Source organism: Cloeon dipterum, chromosome 3 (assembly GCF_949628265.1).
Source record: "Cloeon dipterum chromosome 3, ieCloDipt1.1, whole genome shotgun sequence".
In the NCBI taxonomy this organism is placed as follows: Eukaryota; Metazoa; Arthropoda; class Insecta; order Ephemeroptera; family Baetidae; genus Cloeon; species Cloeon dipterum.
The window spans coordinates 611,854-630,997 of record NC_088788.1 but is presented as its reverse complement, the minus strand read 5'-3'; the positions used below and the strand labels follow the sequence as shown (position 1 = coordinate 630,997).

Genomic DNA, 19,144 nt, shown 5'->3' with positions numbered 1-19,144 from the left:
AATTGTTTATTTTATCTAATAAGGGTCTGGGGTGCATCGTGGTGGACACACCGGTTCTCGTTAGATCACCGAAGTTAAGCAGTCAGTGGCTGGACGGGCGACCGTCTGCATGCCGGCTGCACAGCTCTAGGCCAAACTCTCGCTACTATTGCTGGTTTGCACCTTTCCATCATGCGTGATTTGGCTGCACGGGACGAATTTCTAGCGTTTCAATGAAGTCCTCGGTGCGGAGGCAAGTGGCCCTTGATTGGGCTCGGTCCCTGCTGGAGGCCAGGTGCGCCCATTCAATTCGTTCGCGGTAATTTTGGGACCCGGAATTCAGCATTCGTGCTAACACAGTGCGCGCCCTTTCCTCTCCTCGGACAGAGATAAAAAGAGCAAAAAAATACTAATTAAGACAATTTTTACTTGTCATGACCCGTATAATACATCTCCCATTGCTTAGACGCTGCTTGCAAAACCTAAAATTGGATAGATAATGGGTGACAATTGAAAATATTCAAATTTTTAGATGCAATTAGCAGTTATACATTTTGCAGTAATCTAAGAGGGTGTTGCTATACAGTACAGATTCAAAATTATTCAATTTTCTCCAAAATTTCAATCGCTTGACCACATTTTCATGGCAGATTTCAATTCCTCTCGTCGAGATCTGTCCAAGAGCGCGTGAAAGCTTTAAGGAAAACTCTTTGTTGAGAAGCAAAATCAGATTTCAAGTAAGAAACAGTTCTCACCATTTGGAAAAAAATGTAAACTTTGCAGCCACTTTTCACAAAAATTTACAGCGCCACTTTAGCCAATTTTGGCTTTCACTCAATCCTAAAAATTATGAGTTCATGTATTTCCAACAATAATTTTCTAGAATTTTACATATCAATTCTCTCAAGCAAGCAGAAAATTTTCATTCCGTTTTTTTTCATTCATAAATTTTTATACTGTGACCTGTGACTTAATAGAGAACGAGTTAAAACTCGATATTTTGTGAATTATCTGTGGATCTCTAATTATCAAGATATCGCAATATTTTTATATAATGTTCCTGTGACAAAATGCTTGTATGTATACTCAATGTGTTCCTGATTTCAATATCTTGTTGTAAACAATATTATGACCTGCGCTTCTATTGAGAGACTGATACTCATATTTAAGAAGTCTTGTAACACAGTCGTACAAAAAATAGTCGGTTGATATTCGTGATGGGTTTGTATCGATCAGACTGAAACAATTTTGATGATTGTGGATTGATTGAGTTTCTGTTATCTGTGACTGCGACTGTACGCGGTATTCTGGACTTGTTTCTGTCGCGTTTTGTCTCAGTTGCTAGCCAGATTCTCGCCCGTGAGTTCCACGACTGATCTTGTGTAAATAAGGAAATTGTTGTGCCGCAGTCTAGTCGGTGTGGCCAGCGCGGGCCGCGTTTGTTAATAAGCGCTCACTCAGTGCATGCGGCCTCTCTGTGAGAGAGGGCACCGCCTGAATTGTGCGCCCATTCAGTTGGCATCCACCAGCAATGCCCTGGTTATAATCTCTGAGTAATTGTTCATTTAAGTCAATTAAATTCAGTACATTAAATTAGAGTCACTTGCTTTTAGGGAGGTTTTTTACGGTCCCTTCAGGAACGTTTTCCTCCCCCATTTAACGTAAAGCCACTTTTCTCTTTACAGTTAAATTTAGTTTGCCAATAAAACAATTACTCCTTGCCAAAACCCGCTTGTTTTCCTTGAATGAATTTCCCCTTCAAACCAAGATAGGATAGAATTGTTTCTAAATATTTCCAGCGCTTCAAGTCAGGTTAGTTTTTTGTAAGTAAGCTAACTCTACTTGTGCCGCGAGGTTTAAGTCCCAAGTGAGGTGTCCCTTAGACACCGACCCCGACCCTGTGAGCACCCTCCCCAGCGAGAGTGAGAGCCAAGAAGCCGGCACAAATTAGAGGTGGAAGGAACCCCTATACCTTTTCAGCAGGTCAAGATGAGTTCAGCTGTGGGTAGTTTTTGAATTTCTGATAATTTCGAGTTGCAAAAATGTTTGAAAAATTCCTATTTAATTTGTTTTGTAAGTTTGATGCCAAAAATGTTAATTAATGTTTTTCATATTTAATTAAATAATATATCGTGGGTCACGTAAACAGCAGCCAGCTGTCTGTACCAAATTTATCGGAAAAAACGAAGTGTTTTATATTTTCTTAAGCCTCATCCTGAGCCTGAATTTGGTGCGAAAATGCACACAGTACTGACGAGAGGGAATGCGATTTTTGCATGCTCGCTGGATTGGCCTTCTGCTGTTTTCTCTCCACTTTGTTCGTCGCCTATATATACAGAACGGAGGCGCACATGAACACCGTCAAATAAGTCGTGGTAAAAAAACCCTCATTCACATTCGATCTCCAAACCGATTTGACCCACCTGTTCAACTGGAATGTGAAGCAGTTGTTCCTCTCCCTCACGGCGGAGTACAAGACGTCTAGCAACGAGCTGAGCCAGAGTAGGTGGTGCTGTGGGACAAAATAATTCAGAGAGGTGAATATATTATGCAATTCTCGACCTCAAAAAATTAAATCATATCATTTTCAACAATTTTTCACCATGAAATAGTCTGAATAGTCGGTTTTAGACGATTTAAGAAGCCGATCGCGAAATTTGGTAATAGGCCGACGTCCAACACCACCCGCACACTGACCCAAAAGCCGTGTACGTCACCTGGCCCGGCTCAGCCCCCCCCCCCCCCCCACTGCAGTGACCAGCTAGCCGGAACCCAGGTTTCTCGAGCACTCGTCCGCAATTCATGCCAATGATTAAAATAATCCCAATTAAAATTTAATCAAAGCAATCGATTGAAAATATATAAAAATTGAGAATCCTAAATGTTTTAATTTTAAATTAAATATTCTTGTATTAATTTTAACCAAAACATGCGTATAATTTTAAAATCCTTCTCCATCTCTTCATAAAAAGGAATAAACTTTCATTTCCATTCAACTTTATCTAACCGATCTAACCTCTTTTGTGCTTGAGAGAGAACCAAGTTCAAATTGACAAAAAGTCTATCACAGACGCGCTTTTTTCGTGTGTCGAGTTGAAATGTCAGCTGAGATCTCGGCAATTGACTGTGCAGACGATGAGCACGAACAGCATCCACATAGAAATTAAGGGCATAAAATTCTAAAGATGAGGAGGAAAATTTCTGGATGTAGCAAGTTTTCAGGGGACAAGGCGCTGTTCACGCCGGGCCCATTGAACTGCACTTGGTTTTTGTTCGCTTCTTCTGCAAATCATCCAAAATCCAAATATAATGAGAGTGAAGATTGATAAATCAGGTGTCTAAAATGATCTAAATTAAACGCCCAACAACTTTGCCACGTTTAAAAACTTCCTAGTTCCTAGGTCAAAGGCCAAGGTCACTAAAATTCGACCTGAGATATTAAGAAATTTCTGAATATCTAAGGAAGAAAAAAAATTTATTTTTTGAGACAGCCAAAATGTGGCTAATTTCATCAGAAAGAAACAACATTTGTAGCACGATTTTTCCACATTATTGAGATATTTTGAATTTAAATTTAGATAAACGTGTTTTTTCGCCGCAAAATTAAACTTTAATTTGAATTACACTATTTTCATGCACTTTTTTGTTAGATTTGGAGTCCCTTTTGAATAGTTACCATTTTTTCAGGGTTTAAAATCAACCTCCAAACCTAAATTAATTAAATGTCACTAAATTTGACTGTCATTGGTGTCGTTTCATATAATTTCCACCCCAAAAAGATCAAATAATATATAGAGTCAATTTTACGTTTAACCTCCATTCTTCAGCTTGATGGAAAATCCAGTCTCGAGAAAATCCACAAATTAATTTTAAAAAATTTTAAATAAAATAATTTAAATCCTATAAACTGTTGTAAAAATATTTTTGGTCTTGCAGAGTCTTATTACCATTTAGTTAGAAAGGTGTAAACGGCCTTAAAGCCCAGTCCAAATCCTCCGTTAGCGTAGAACCTGATAATGAGGGATGGACCTGACGAAATGACGATCGGCGGCCGGAAAGACGCGCCAGACGACACTTGCAGTCTTTGTCCGTTCCAATCGTACATCTATATATTTTTAACACTTTAAATTAACGGGAAAATTCCAATCTTCTGCCACGGAACCTCGATAATGCTGGAGGAAGAAAGCTGGAAGTCGGTGAAAATGACCTGGACGTTGGACTTCTGGTCCATGGTGGTGATCACGTACTCGATGCCGATGTCGCGCGGATAATTGGCAGGGAAGAAAGGCGAAACGAGCTCTCCGCCGCGCGTCGCATTGCCATCGAAGCCTGACTTGGTAATCGCCGTGGACGGTGTTAGGCCCAAAACCTGCTTGTTTCCTAAAAAATTTAAATAAATTAAGACCGATCGAAATAGACAAAAAAAAAATATTTTTACTCACTTTCTGCGCGGTACTCGATCTCGAAAGCATCCCTGCGCTTGGTGCTGAAGAGGTAGGAAACGTGCAAGGTCCTGGTGAGCGACCTGTACGACTGCCCGCCGCCGTTGTTGCCGCAAAAAGGGCTGCCCGACGACTCAAACGGCGGCTCAAAAATCCAAACGTAGTCGCATCTGAAACAAATTTCATTTCAAATTTAACTTTGAGCATTTTTAATATTTTAATTAATTATTTTACAATTTAATAGGTTATAATAGCAAATTTAATTCATTAATAACTTTTCTTTTGGATGTTTCTGAGGGTAAAATATTTATTAAAAATTATTTGGTTCGGTTTGAAAGCGCAATATATTTTAAAAAAGAAAAATATCCTTTTAGGAGCTTTTCAGACTATTTAAACATGTAAAAATATCCGTAAAACATTAAAATTTGACGAGAGAAATCCGATGGACACATATTTTTTCAATTGGACCCCTCAACCAAGCCCCTTTCCTATCTTCCAGTGTAAAAAAATGGCAAAGTTGCGAATTTTGACGCAAAGCCCGACCAATCGACGCGTTTTATCACGGAGAAGCGTATTTTCATGTCGGAATCCGAATGTGGCCCATAGGTGAATTTAAAGAAAATAAAAAAAAATCTTTCAAAGACGCAGAATTTTACGGGTAGTCTGGTAAGCTTTGGATTTTTAATCTACGACCCATAGGAGCCGAGTTATTTAAATTCGAATAAACGCAATTTACGACACTTGTCAACTGGGGTTTTCGGGGCCCATGCGCGGCCCTATGGGCCGGACGGCGCCGTTTTTTGTACTAATCGACGCCCCTCAATGAGGCGCGTCCGTCCGTGTGCGGTTTTTTAAAATCGGATCGTTTTTCGAATTCTAACAAATTTTTTTCCAGACAAATTGAAAAAAAATGTTTTTCAAACTATCCCATAAAAAGCGCTAAAATTAAACAATTGACTTTCTTTTTCCTCGAATTAATCCTATTTGCTTTAAATAATGAAAAAGCAACTAAAAAATGACCTGCAAGAGGAGTCTGTGCTGCAGGACGAGAGGTTGAGGTACTTGAAGGTGGCCGTGATGACGCACGCTGGGCAAGTGACGATTTCGAGGCTGCAGGTGGCGTGCGACGTGCGCTGCTCCTGCTGCAGAAGGGCGTCGTCCACGAACGACGCTCTCAGGGTGCCCCGGTCGCCCAGGTCCAGGTACAGCTTGCGCCCGTTGTGAGTGCCGCAGATCTCGTCAACCCGCGGCGGCGAGTTTGTGAATCCCGACGATACGCCTACCAGACATGTCACACCTGCACGCAAAATAATACAACAATTAATAATTATTTTAATTTTTTGATCGATAAACAATTTGTTCTACCATTTGCAATATTAAAAAATAAGTAAAATTTTCAAATATTCTCCAAAATGTCCAGCGCTATCTTGGCAGATTTCGATTCTTCTGATCGAGATCTGTCCAACAGCGTATATGAAACTATTTAGGGAAACTGTTTGTTGGGAAATAAATTAAGATTTCAAGTAAGGAAACAGAGCTAATTTTGCAGCTATTTTTTAACCTCTTTAAATAACAGTAACTAAATTTCTTCGTGGATTTTCAAACGGAAAATTTAAACCAGAGCAGATTAACAATGTCAGACAGTAAAATAACGATGCATGACAATTTTTGCTCACGTTTTTCGTTGTGCAACGCGATCTTACATAGCGCGCACCATCGCGACAGATTAACGCAGCACAATTAGATTAATGACGATCGACCCATTTCTTTTGCAGCAAAACCTTTTTTCATAGAATGCAATGCGGGCAACAAGATAAAAGAGTGTAAATTACTAGAATTATTAGATGTTATGTGTACAACAAAACAAGTAGAGCATAAAAAGACAGCATGGATCGAATCGTGCAGGGCAGGTTGCATAAAGAATGTTTATCAGGGGTTTGCAAATCTTAAATGGCTGATTTTTTTTCTTTAATGTGTGTTAATTTTCCTGTCAGAAAATTTAAAATGCCATTTTAGTGGTCTCTAAACCTAGAAATAAATCTAAACCAACAAAATACAGCAAATTGAACTATTTTTGTATCTCTTCCAGTTCCAGTTCGAATCCATACTAAGGAAATAAATTGTAAAAGTCGTGTACGTACCAATTGCAATGAAGAATCATAAATTATTTCCCTTCCCATTTTCCATCTTGGATGCTGTTCATCGGGAACATCTTTGCTGTTTAGAATTTATATATAAATTTGTAATTGATATTTTATCGATTAAACATTTTAAAAATATACTGATTGGCTGCAACATTTTGTTTGGCACTGTTTTGATCTTTCAAGTCCCAACTTTGCTATAAGTTATTTGCTTGAAAACCGCATTAATAAAATCGATCCACGAATACTCGCTACATATTATTGTGCTTTATTATTTAATATGCCTTTGTATTCTGTGTTTTAGGAAACAAACAGCTGCATATAAGAGGAATGGTTTATCCAGATGCTGCGTGAGATCCTGTGCCTTTTCATCACTTCACATTTAGGAGATTTCCGCGATATTTGAGGTTGTATAAATATATGAATCGGAAAAATGCAGCTTTGTCTGGGTTTTCGCCAGGACAAAAATCAGTATATAACTCACACCAGTCTGCAAATGAAATATTCATTAAATAGTTTGTGCCAATTTTTTTTATTAATGGATTTTTCGGGACCATAATGGCATTTAATCATCTCAGTCTGGCTCAGTTTATAAGCTGAGAGGTCAAAATGCCAAAATGGTTACTAAGGTTGTGATGCAGTTAGCGGTCAGGAAATTATTTTTGAGATTCAGTTTAGCGGCCACAAAACTTAAAATGTTCGTCTTGTAATTATTAAGATTTTGGCATCAGGGAGGCCGCTAAATGAGTCTAGACATCTCCTTTGCTTGATGTGTGGTGTATCATTTTCACTGATTGTTCCTGTCTTGGCTAAAACCCTGCTAGACCCGTGAATTACGCTATTTTTCCGTTATGATTATTTAAAAAAACTTTCTTCGTTCGCAATTCAATATATTGTTAAAACCTAATAGTTAATGGCAAACAAATCGCGTGGACCTCCCGACTTCAATTTATTTTTATTATATAAGAGTGTCTGATCTAACACAATACACTTGGAACTTTACTGTTTTATGTTGTATCAGTTTTGACATAACTGTTTAATGTGTTTTTTTTAATTCGCTGTCCACTGCAATTGCAAATTTTTCTTTTGCAAACAAAAATTTTATTTGGAAGAGAGAGTTATATGTTTTTAATTTTAGCTTCATAATTTGATATTATTATTTATTGAAATTTTTGTATCGAAATAAAAAAAACAATCAACGCACGAAAGACGTTTTCTTTTCTAAGTGTCCTTGAAAATTTTACGGTTGCTACGCTCTCAAGGAACTACTCTCGATATTTTTGTTTGATAGTAAGGAAGCAAATTGAAAAAGATATTTGTTTTATAAAAAGCAAACAAAAATATCGAGTGTAATAAGGTATAGAGCGTAACAAAGGGTTTATATGTGTCTGCATCGATGGCCTGGGGCTCGCATTCACTGCCGCGCTAATAATATCAGCAGCGCGTATGACACATTCCGTGTCCAGCGGCGAGCACCACAGACATATTATATATATCTTCTTGGCACCACGATTTTATGTTCCTTTTGATCTAGACACAAACCTCCAGCTCATCCATTAAAGCTATAGTTTGTGTTTAAAAGAGATGGATTTTTTCAAAGAAATTCAAGTTCATACCTTGAGATGGTTGGCTTTAGCTTTATTTCGCCCCTTCTTAATTTGTTTCGAATTTTTTATTTTGTGAATTTTATCACATTTTGAGCAAGATTAATTAAAATGGAGACAAAAGCGTGATTTCTACTTTTCTTATATGTATCTATGGCCACACGCTGCAAATAATGAGGGATGCACAGCTCCGGTACATATATAGTTAATACCTAAAATGATTACATGTGATTCTTAATTGTAAGTAGTGACGAAGCATTATTTCTCGGTCCGCACAGGAAATGGACTGGTTTTTGGCCTGTCTGGCCGCCAAAGAATGACACCATCGTGTGCTGTTTCTCACAATTTTAGTTATCACCAATGATCGTTTACAAAACAGACAACTACTTGGAGGCCAATCAGAGACTAATTATTGTGAGTTCAGGTAATGAGTTTGGACACACGCGAAAGAGGCAAAGCAAGGCTCGAATAGAATTTTAATTATGGTAAGCGTTGTCAAAAAAAAAAAAAAAAATTAGAAATATTCAATGACTGTTTACGCTTATCAGAAAAATTAAACAACATTGACGACAAATAAAAACTTTCGACTACTGGTTAATATGCAGACTCGCGTGCGGTGAATGAGTTAAATTAGTCATGCGAGGCGCGAGGCAAACAAGCCGCCAGATGTGTGCCCGCGCGAGCGAAACTGCGCGACTAATGAGCTAAGTGCTTGGGTTCAGTTTGAAAGCGTGCAAGGCACACGCCACACGAATGATTGGTTTAATTTGAACAAAATACACCCTGATTTAATAAGTGACTTTAATAAAGTGACTTTTTGATAATTCGAGTTCAATCTCACTTTAAACCTATACATAACTGTTGATCTTAAATCATATACCAGAATTGCTAATTGATTCTTGTTTAAAATCACAGGTTTGTTCATTTCAATTTAATTCTATTGCCAACATAATATGGTTTTTATAATTAATTTTAAAGGAAATTTGTTATATTTTGGCGCTGGAATTTAAATAAAGTCAATAAGTTTTAACGGGCGTGGCTCCGAAATTCTTGTTAGGTGCTAAAAATCGTGGTATATTTTAACAATTTTCCAAGATTTTTGGTGTAATTGTAACCAAGTTGTTAAGCTTTTGAAACAAAATCATTTAAAAATATAGGCGAGTGGTAATTAAATTAAAAGGGTTTGGCAACGCAAAATTTAAAATATTACTGGGGGATGAACCATCAATTTAAAAAATATTTGATTAAAAATAAAACCTCGTAGAACAGAATCGCGTTCACTTATAGCATCCCACAAGACGTGCGAAAGAAATGAACATGAAAAATTACTGGAAGATGAGTCAAGCGCTTCTCTCTTATTATTTTTAACCGGAAGCTGCTGACTTTGAAAATTTTGCTTCCTGCCGAAATGAAAATATCGCATTTCTGTCGTCTGTTTAGTGTTGGAATTACACGAATGACAGTTTCGTGTTTAAATGGAGGAATCAGATTCAATTCAATTAAACATCGAATCCTTTTTTGAAATCACCGCTGCAAAAAGCGGTTTATATTTGAGTAACACGAGATGGCAAAAATATCAACGACGTATGTGCTTTGCATATCCGCCAAATATTGGAAATTAACGGTAACAAAAATGATTGCGTTATTCTCGCCGCATTGGTTGCGCATTTTCTGCACTTGCGGAAGCGCCAGAGGACGAATGAGACACATTTATATTTATTTCATGTCCCAGACAGGACAATTTTTATCACTATGGTTCTGGATGCCCACTCACGCCGCGCGGCAGCTCCACAAAGAGAGAAAGAAAGCAAGCTAAAAAATGATGTCATCCACGCGTTTTGCTTATCCAAGGGAGAGCATTATTTATCGCGCGACGCTCGCTCACCGGAATAGAATTGGCCTAGGGCCGACCAAAATGAGCTTCCACTGACAATGAATGCACACAGAGAGTGAACTTGAAATGCGACAATTACATCATCGTTGGCTGTTTCCTCTTTTAATTGTTAACCAGGTCGGCGCAGTTTGCAAATTAGCCATTGGGTTGAGAGTGTGGAATGTGGAAGGAACACGACAATCCTTACGCCATACGTGAAAAGAAAAACTTTGCATTTTTGTGAATAAATAAATTATTATTATTTGTCCGATGAGGGCTCGTGGTCGACGATCGGACGAGTGGCTGAATTGTAATAAAAGCCAATTTCGTAATTAAGCATCACGCGTTACGTGATTCGAAAAAAGCGAAAAACTGTCAGTAAAATTTTTGTGTGGGTGCGAAAAGTCAGAGGTCATGAGCATGGGCAGTCGCAATTCATAGATTCCAAGCCGCCGTTAGTTCGCCGCTGGCTCAGACCAGCAGACGCGGTTTGTCGAGCTGCAATTTCCAGACTGATCTTTTGAAATTTCGCAAAACTTTACTAAATAATTAAATAATTTTGGAAATATATTTATAATTAAAATAATCAAAGTGTAAAGCTGTAGCTAATGGCACTTACAATTAGCTGGAATGAGGTGGCTGGTGTGCGTGCGGCCCGCTTGACGAGAGTGAGCGAAGTGTGAACGTGAGGAAGATTCGGGAGGCAGTGAGTCAGCGTCGCCCTCCTGAACGAGCGATAGCAACGCCAAACGCAAAAACGATGACGACCACAGCTGTACAAGCTGCACGCTAAAGAGAGTAGAAAGGTCGGTCGGAGAAAAAAGGGCCAAATGTTCTCACAGGCAGGGATAATGCTGTTTATTGTTTTGTGAATGCCAGGTAAATGTTTTTACAAATGTATAAAAATTCTAAACGCGTAAAAGTCTGCTTCAATTAAGCTCAAATAACTCTCGACGGGCTGAAGTTGATGTTTCATGTAAGAAACACGCAACGAGTAATAAAAAGGTTTTTCCAGTTTGCCTCGAAATCTAAATAAATTTACGACTCTTCCTCTATAATAATAAATTCAAAAATAAACTTCATTCTTTTGATGGTATATATTTAAGGCATAGATTTTTCTACGCTCTGTAAATTCGAGTAAAAGAGTAGTTTTTGGAGCGACTACCTTGGAAAGTCAACATTAAATTTTACCCGGCTTTGTTGGTCTAGGCAGAAAAGTTACCATCAGCAGAGCACATGCATATTAATTTTTGCGTTCATCTCACAATCAGCAAAGAGGCGAAGCATAATTAAATTTTAATTACGGCAAGCGTTATATGTAACAAAATAATATTGAAAATATATTCACTAACAAGCGTTTCACGCTTCGCGTCGGGTCGGGGGCTAATTCGGGGGCGGGGGCCAACTCGGAGTCGCCCCCAATAGGGGTGGCGGGCGGCGACCACCGGGCGGGGGCGCTCCGGCGCCTGCGGCGCCGAGGATGCCGGCTAAAAGAGAGATGTCAGGGCGGCCACCCTGAGAAAGGAAGGCGGGGGTGGTTGGGGGGTGCGCGCGCCGGCGAGACGCCTCCGGGGAGGGGTCGTGCGCGAAAATCGCTCCGCCGGTCCGGTGGTCGTGCGGCGATGACCGTGGCGCTCAATTCGAGGGTTTCAGGTCGGGGGACCCTGAGAAAGGTCGGCCGGTTGCGGCGGGTTAAAGATCTTGGCGGGCACTTTCGAATGAGGGGTCGTGGTCGACGCTGCTATGGATACTCGAATTTTGGAAAAAAAAAGATTTAGAATGTGTCTTGTGCGGCGGGCGAAATGCGCCTGCAGTGCTGCGCCGCTCGCGCGAATTCGATTCGCACTTTTACGCACTCTAAATGCGACGAAGGAAGCGAAATGAGTCGTTGCGGCCGGCTAAACTGCGCACTGAAAGTGCTCAGGGTGGGCGACCTGGGGAAGGTTGGTGGTCCGAAGTGCGGCTGGTCGACGCAAAGCAGCGTCAAACTTGCCTCAAAACTCCGAAAACGCGATTAAATTCGGCCTGCGGAAGGGTCTCAGGTCGAGGGACCCTGGGGAAGGTCGGCCGGTTGCATCAGGTTAAAGCGCTCGGCGGGCGCTTTCGAATGAGGGGTCGCGGTCGACGCTGCGGCTTATACTCGAATTTTGGCAAAAATCAAACCTCCTGCCGTGCACGCGATTTGCACACCTAAAACCGAAAATCGCCTATAAAATGAATTTGGGCAGAGCTAGACCGGTCAAAATTCGGTTTCAGACCCCCGCGCACTCAGCCGTGTGTGTCCGATGGTCAAATTCGAGATTAAATGCCCGGCGGCTCCGCGGCGGCGCCGCGTGTATTATCAGCCTGGTCATTTGCGTGCACCGCAGAACGCGGATTTTCAATGCTCCGCCGTAATTCGCCAATGGCCAGGATTTCCGCCAAAATCGGTTTGCAGGGACTGTTGGCCGGGCGAAAGAGTGTGGTACGGCATTCGCGGCCGAAAAGAATTTTTTTCTACCCGAAATCCGAATTTGTAATTCCCATGTTAAGCTTATGGGAGGCGAAAAACCGTTCCGCGCCGCGCGCCAAAGACTACTCCTCCCAGGTTTTTTATCCGATCAGGTCGAATTTGATCTTAAAATGTTCGCAGTTAAATTCCGCATCGACGATCGAGCCATTTTTTTCAATTTTTTGCCCAGGTCCGAAGTTATGCCTGCCGAAAGGTATGGAATAGAAAATGGGCAAAATTTTCCCGGTTAATAACTTTTTCGCTATGGGGCGGAAAAATCTTTTCCGCACACTGTTGGCCTCCTCCACTCATCGCCTGCTTGAATCTCGAGTTTGGGGGCGCTGGGGCCCATAGGGACCCCGCGGGGGGGCCGCGAGTACCGAAAAATCGCGTTTTCGAACTTTGAAGGGTCACCGCTGACCCTGACGAGGTCACCCGGATTTCATACTCGCTGTGCCTTAGTTTTTTGGGCAAACTTAATTTTCGGCTATCTTGGAATTTTCATCAGGTGATTCGAAAAACGTGGGTTAATCTTATGGGAGCTTCGACTTTTGCCTGTTTTTGACCCTTTCGGCCCTTCCACCTTCCGCGCGGTTCGAGCAGGATGGCGGTGCTACCCGTCAAAATGAAGCTAATTGCAGCCTCTTTCGAATGAGAGGTCGCGGCGGGCCGTCGGACGTCGTGGGACTTCGATGGGGCTCCTCAAAAAAAATAATTCTTGCCCAAACCACGTTTTTCGGCCTTTGGAATTTTATATCTCGGCTCCTATGGGACCTGCGGGCCAAAACCGGTGTTCGTTAAATCCGGGGTTAAATTTTGCGTGCGATGGCACCAATTTCAACCCCCCATCCCCCTCGCACCCCCCGCTGCCCCGGAAAGACCCTCCAAAATGCCTCTTTTGTTTTTTTTTAAATTCGCCTATGGCAGGAATCGCGGGTTTCTCCGTTGTTTCTGCGTTTGTGGCCGACCCTCCGTCGGCCATCCGGGTTTCGGCCCGATCGGTCTCGTTTTGGCGATTTTTTTCCCAGAAGCATAGGGAAGCTGTTTACAAAGAGGGGGCCCCCCGGGCCCCTATGGGGCGGTGGCCAAAAACCTCTCGGGCCTGGGCCCCCCTCGCCTGGGCCACGCTCGCGACAACGCATCGCAAAAAAAAGCACGCTGCTTTGAATGCGGAGGACGGGCCACACAATAAGAGACTCTGCCGCAGAAAAGAATAGCGCAAGCCTAAAAGCGGCTCAAAAGCCAGATGTTTGCGTGGCATAATAATTGATTTATCAGTGCAAGCATTTCTCGCGCCACACATTTATCAAAACTGATTTTGCCTCAATTCAGCGCGGGCTTTGTCGAACATGAAACGTGACAATTATATTAGATCGTCGCGGCTGTTTCCTCTTTTAATCAACAAGTCGGCACACTGCCGTTAAAATGCACACGCCTCGCATTTTAGATCGGAAATATATCCGCGCATCAAGCAGTCGTTTTCAAATTTTTATTATCATTATTTTATTCCTTTCAAATTTTTTGAAATTTTCCTTTTTTTATGCCCATTAAATGTCAATTTTAAATAGCCAAAAAATTAAACTCCGCTCGTGCTGAATTATCTCTGGTAACGCGTCTTAATTCAAAGCAAGCCCCACACTTTCATGGATGAAATACATTTATTAGATGATGACGAAAGAAGCGGTTTTTTTTGTTTGCCTCGAATGGGCGCGTGTTTCACTCTATCGCTAATATCGTCCTCGCTGCGAGTGACACATTCCGTCCAGCGGCGAGAACCACAGACAAATTATATTCTCGGCGCCACGATTGTATGCTCTCGCGATCGCCCGCCGAGCACTGGACTGACTACTGGCGACTCTCTTCGATGAGCAACACCCAAACTCAAGAAGTGCAGAAATCACGTGAAGCGGGCATTCGCCGGCCGAGCCGCAATTAAAAATAAGCTTGACGACAACAGCAGCAGTGGCAGCGGAAATAAATGAGCCGGGTGCTTTGACTGCTGCGCCGGTTGCATAACCAAGCAACCGCATGATTTTTATTAAATTGCATTTGTAATGTCTCTAAACTAGAGCTTGTCTGATTCTTACTTCGTCACGTCGTGCACTACGTTTTCCAGATGGATTATTTATCATATTTGAATCCGTTTTCCCAAGCATCGCAAAAGCCAGAAGTCCCACTTCCGTTCAACGTAAGGATTCAAATTTTGACTTTATTCTAAAAGGTCACAATGGGTATGAAAAAACGATAGTTTCACGCGTGTAATCTATTTTGCATTAGGTTTGCTGTAAATCCTTTTATGACTTATTGACGCTTCATGGCTTTGTCAATTCAATTCAACCTTTTTTGTATATAATATATGCATTTTAAAAAGCTAGGATTGTTTTCTGTGCTGTTTACGTATTTACAAATTTACTCAACAAACACAGCTAAAAATAAAAAAAAAACAAACACTAATTAAAATTAAATGTGTGTTTTTGTTTGCGCAGAGTGAAAGTGTGAAGGAGCAGGAGAAATATCAGTGATGAATGAAATATTTATTAGACACCAAAAGGTGTACAACAGACATAATATACAGAATAATTAAATCACATATCAATGTTCGTTTTTGCTTTGGCGACTTGGCACAACGTCAGATTGTTCTTAACACATTCAATTTTCCTCCGCCTCGCCTAAAATCCTTTGGTCTTGTTTTTCTTCGTTTGAACTGAGCAAGCGTGCAGTTTGGGCGCGTAAACGGGGCTGCCAATACAGCCGCAAGAGCAGCTATCTCGCTTGGAAACATGATGCGTCCGATATTGTGAGCGCGGTGCGTTTATTGCCACGCTGGAGAACCCCTTCCCTCATCGCTCCGCAGCAAGAGGGTTTGGACGTAATCAGTGCGGAGCACCGGTCCGAGCCGGACGGACTGACTTGAGAGTGAGTCGCAGATAGTGTTGCAAGTAAACTGCAGCCTTTTGATCAATCACTGCAAGACCTGCAAGGACAATCACAACGCCATTGGCTTCGCCCTTCACCGGTAAATTTCACCCAGTCATTTCGGCCTTGACAGTCACGAATTGAGGGAAGAGTGAAAATAGAAGCTGATTGAGATAGTGGGGGTGCGTGTATAGAGAGCAAGAGGGTAACTCTCTCGCTCCCCCGCTCGTCCCTCTGGGTAGCCACGCTGTGTACTGTCGCCGCTAACTACAATAAACTGGTATGGTATAGTAACTGGGCATTTTCCCTTCTTGTCCACCCTGCACCCTTTAAAGTATACCCTGGCTACACTGTCACAGAGCGAAGCAGACAGCTTGGCGAACACCGCGCGCGCAAATTGACTAATGAGCGTCTCGAAATGAAGTTAAAACGGTTTCCAACCTTTACTCCCTATGCGTTATCATTTTATTGGAAATAACGAGTCGGTTGCAAGACTGAAAAAAACAATATATATATTTATATTTATGCCCTATATAGACAGCCGCGTGCTACACAAATACCGATTAAGGAAATTATTAAGGTGTATAATTGTTATGAGCGCCAGAGAGAGAGGTCATTATTGTGGATAGCATTTGTTGGTTTATCTAGATCAAAAATACGTTTGCGAGGACTAAGGCGGTGTTTTATTACGAGGATTAATTGGGTCACACGTGTGTGGCATCACATTATGCGATTTGCGAAGCAGGAAAACCAGACCATAAAGACGGAACGAAGAAAGGGTTGCGGCCTTGACAGTCACGAATTGAGAAGAGTAAAAATAGAAGCTGATTGAGATAGTGGGGGTGCGTGTATAATTCGCTTTGGCGACTTGTTGATTTGCCGCACGTGCAGTACACATAAATATTCTGTTTCGCAAAAACCTGAAATTGGCATTTCCAATACACTCTCGATATGTGCCATCATAATATATATTTATAATTTCCGGCTGTTGCACGAACAGAGCGTTTGTTTTATCTAAACCTGGCACGTGCATAATTGCGAGAGTGCACACTGCGAGAGTGACTAAATTCTATCAATTCGATAGCCGCGCTCGTCATTCAGACTCGCCGCTGGCTCTGGCGATAATAAATTTAAAAAAGTGACGTAATTGTTGGTCTAGGTAGGCAGAAAAGCTACCATCAGCAGAGCACATGCGTAATAATTTTTGCGTTCATCTCACAATCAGCAAAACAAATTTCCCTGCGTCGATCCTAGCCTCAGCTGCGTTGTCGCACAAAAAATTTGTGCCGGCTTGAAATTCTTCGTTGTGTTCGCGCGCTGTCAAGAAGTCGCGTGCTTATGCGAGCCGGCTTCTAGAGCAAAAGCATCAGCAACGCACAACTCGAGGCGCGATCAGGGGGCTACCACTCTTATGGGCCGAACTCGTTCCCGCTAAGAGCTTTCCCCCCCAACCGTTGGTGTCGCGTCGGTCGCTTTAAAACAGGTCTTATGGCGGCCATATACGGTGTTTTGTGGGCGTAACTTTGTGACGTCATAAAGTTACGCCCCCCAAAACACCGCATATGGCGGCCATAACCCTGTTTTAAAGCGACCGACGCGACTCCAACGGTTGGGGGGGAAAGCTCTTAGCGGGAACGAGTTCGGCCCATAAGAGTGGTAGCCCCCTGGGCGCGATAGACCGCGCGGGCCGCGCGTACAGAGAGTCGAGTGAAGGTCACGCGAGCGGGGTTCGACGATTGTGCACCACTGCTTGCGCCTTCCCTTCCTGCGCTTCTCGCCCGCCAGCTCAGTCTTTTTTTTGCCGTCCACCGCTTGATTTCTACGAATAATTAATGGCTGCGACGTAATTCACCCAACACACTCGACTCGTCGCAGCTCACTTTCTCACATTTGTAAACTGACCTCTGTATATAACATTTATATTTGTTAAAATAAACAGCAATAGAACAAAAGCATAAAATACCATTATTGGCTTTTTCCTCTTCCTTGCGCCAAGAGGTGGCACATTTTCGTTTACAAAATACACACGCCTATTAGGCTATGTTCGGGTATTGAGTTTTCTGATCAAGATCAAACATAATACCTCTCTAAGAACTAATAATGTAATTTTTATATTTTTTGTGTCTTATGTTATGACTTTGGCAAGAATAAACAATTATAATAACAAATATTTTCAATTTCTGCGAATAAATTGGGTAGAAAGGGCGAATGCAATGATTAAAAGTGGCCACGAAATGGATTTCCTCCTGCGATGATTCGTCTAAAAAAACTAAATAATTTTTTCAATAGATCTCTCAACGATGTCCATCAAAAAAGGGAAGACGAAGTTCATAGCAAATACCGACTTGACGAATCATCTGTATGGCAACAATGAAAAACGAAATAATAATGTAAGTGTATTATATTTATGTCTGATTTTGATTTGATTTGATTGTTTATTCTCACCGTAAAATTTACATACATGTTAAAAAACAGTTTGTCAATATAATTTAAAAAAGCACATAGTGAGAAAAGGCACCATTCCTGGCAAACATCTCGCTAAAACTCTACCCGGGAGGGCAGAGCCGGAATGGGCCTAAGTCTGTTTTGTATGATACCGAAAATATATCTCACAAAGGAGTATTAATATTTTGCTCTTCATTTACTGTATTACCTTTCAATTTCACCTTAATTATCCGCTAATTTTTTTTTTAAAATACCTCTCCGGATCATGTATTAGCGAGAAAGAAAAGAATGGCAAATCGAACTCTCCATCATGGACGGGAAGACAGATTCGTCAAGCGGTAGTTCCTCAATTGGTAAATTGTCTCATCAAACGGGTTTTCTTTAATTGAAAATGGGACATTAGCAATGGGTTAAAAAATGTTTTATGAATTTGGATGCCCTTTTTTAGTACCAAAAATGCATAAATTCGAATACTGTAATGAAAGGTTGACTGCATTGAAATTTTAATTGCCCAACCTAGATTTCAATCCTGAACAACTCTTCATTTTACACAAAATTCAATGTGACCTTTTGCGAATTTCTTCGTTCATTTAGAATATTTTTTCCCACATTCTTTGTATAAACACCTTTCATTCACACAATTCGATTTTCTGGGATTTTTGAGATAACCAAATATATATATCGGTTCTGGGTGGTAATGTTGACGTTGATATTTTTTATCAATTTTATATGTGCTTTCCCTCTCAAATCTCAAATAGTCAAAAATTACGAATAATTAATATTTTACAGGGTTCCCCGTCGTCTCAACCGTCCGCTTCATCTCGTAATAATTCCTTCATTAATGAATTGACATCCTTCCATTATAAGGCCAAGGATGTAATTCGTGAACAGACGAAGAATTCTCGAGAGTCCACAGCCTTAGCGGAAGACTTGGTCCGGATCAACGGTGGCTGTAATCCTTATAGCAAAAAATCGCAACAAGAACGAATGAAGACGTTGCTGAAAAGAGAAATCGAAAGTGTTCTTAAGGTATGCTATATTTAATAACATTATAATGTAACGAGTAATTGTATATCACTCTATCGTTTAATTTCTTGTATGATTGATATGTTTCGCCATCTTAAGGATATATTTGGAAATATTTGTAATTCGCTATTGAGAATGTTTTTGAGCCGGCAAGAGCGAATGCTTAAGCCTGGCATTAGGAGTGCAGTGTCTGGCCGAGTGCAGCACGTAGCTCGTAGAAGGTGGAA

At 41.2% G+C, this 19,144-nt stretch overlaps 1 protein-coding gene across 1 annotated transcript; it reads right to left on the bottom strand.

The window, feature by feature from the left end:
* Positions 1-3,922: 3,922 nt before the first annotated feature.
* Positions 3,923-18,158, bottom strand: LOC135940677 (cubilin-like). Its single transcript, XM_065485670.1, has 5 exons — positions 18,146-18,158; positions 5,442-5,718; positions 4,422-4,591; positions 4,142-4,359; positions 3,923-4,084 (listed from the first exon to the last, which is right to left on the bottom strand). Exons 1-5 carry the CDS (start codon positions 18,156-18,158, stop codon positions 3,923-3,925), a joined length of 840 nt encoding a protein of 279 aa, XP_065341742.1.
* Positions 18,159-19,144: the final 986 nt, after the last annotated feature.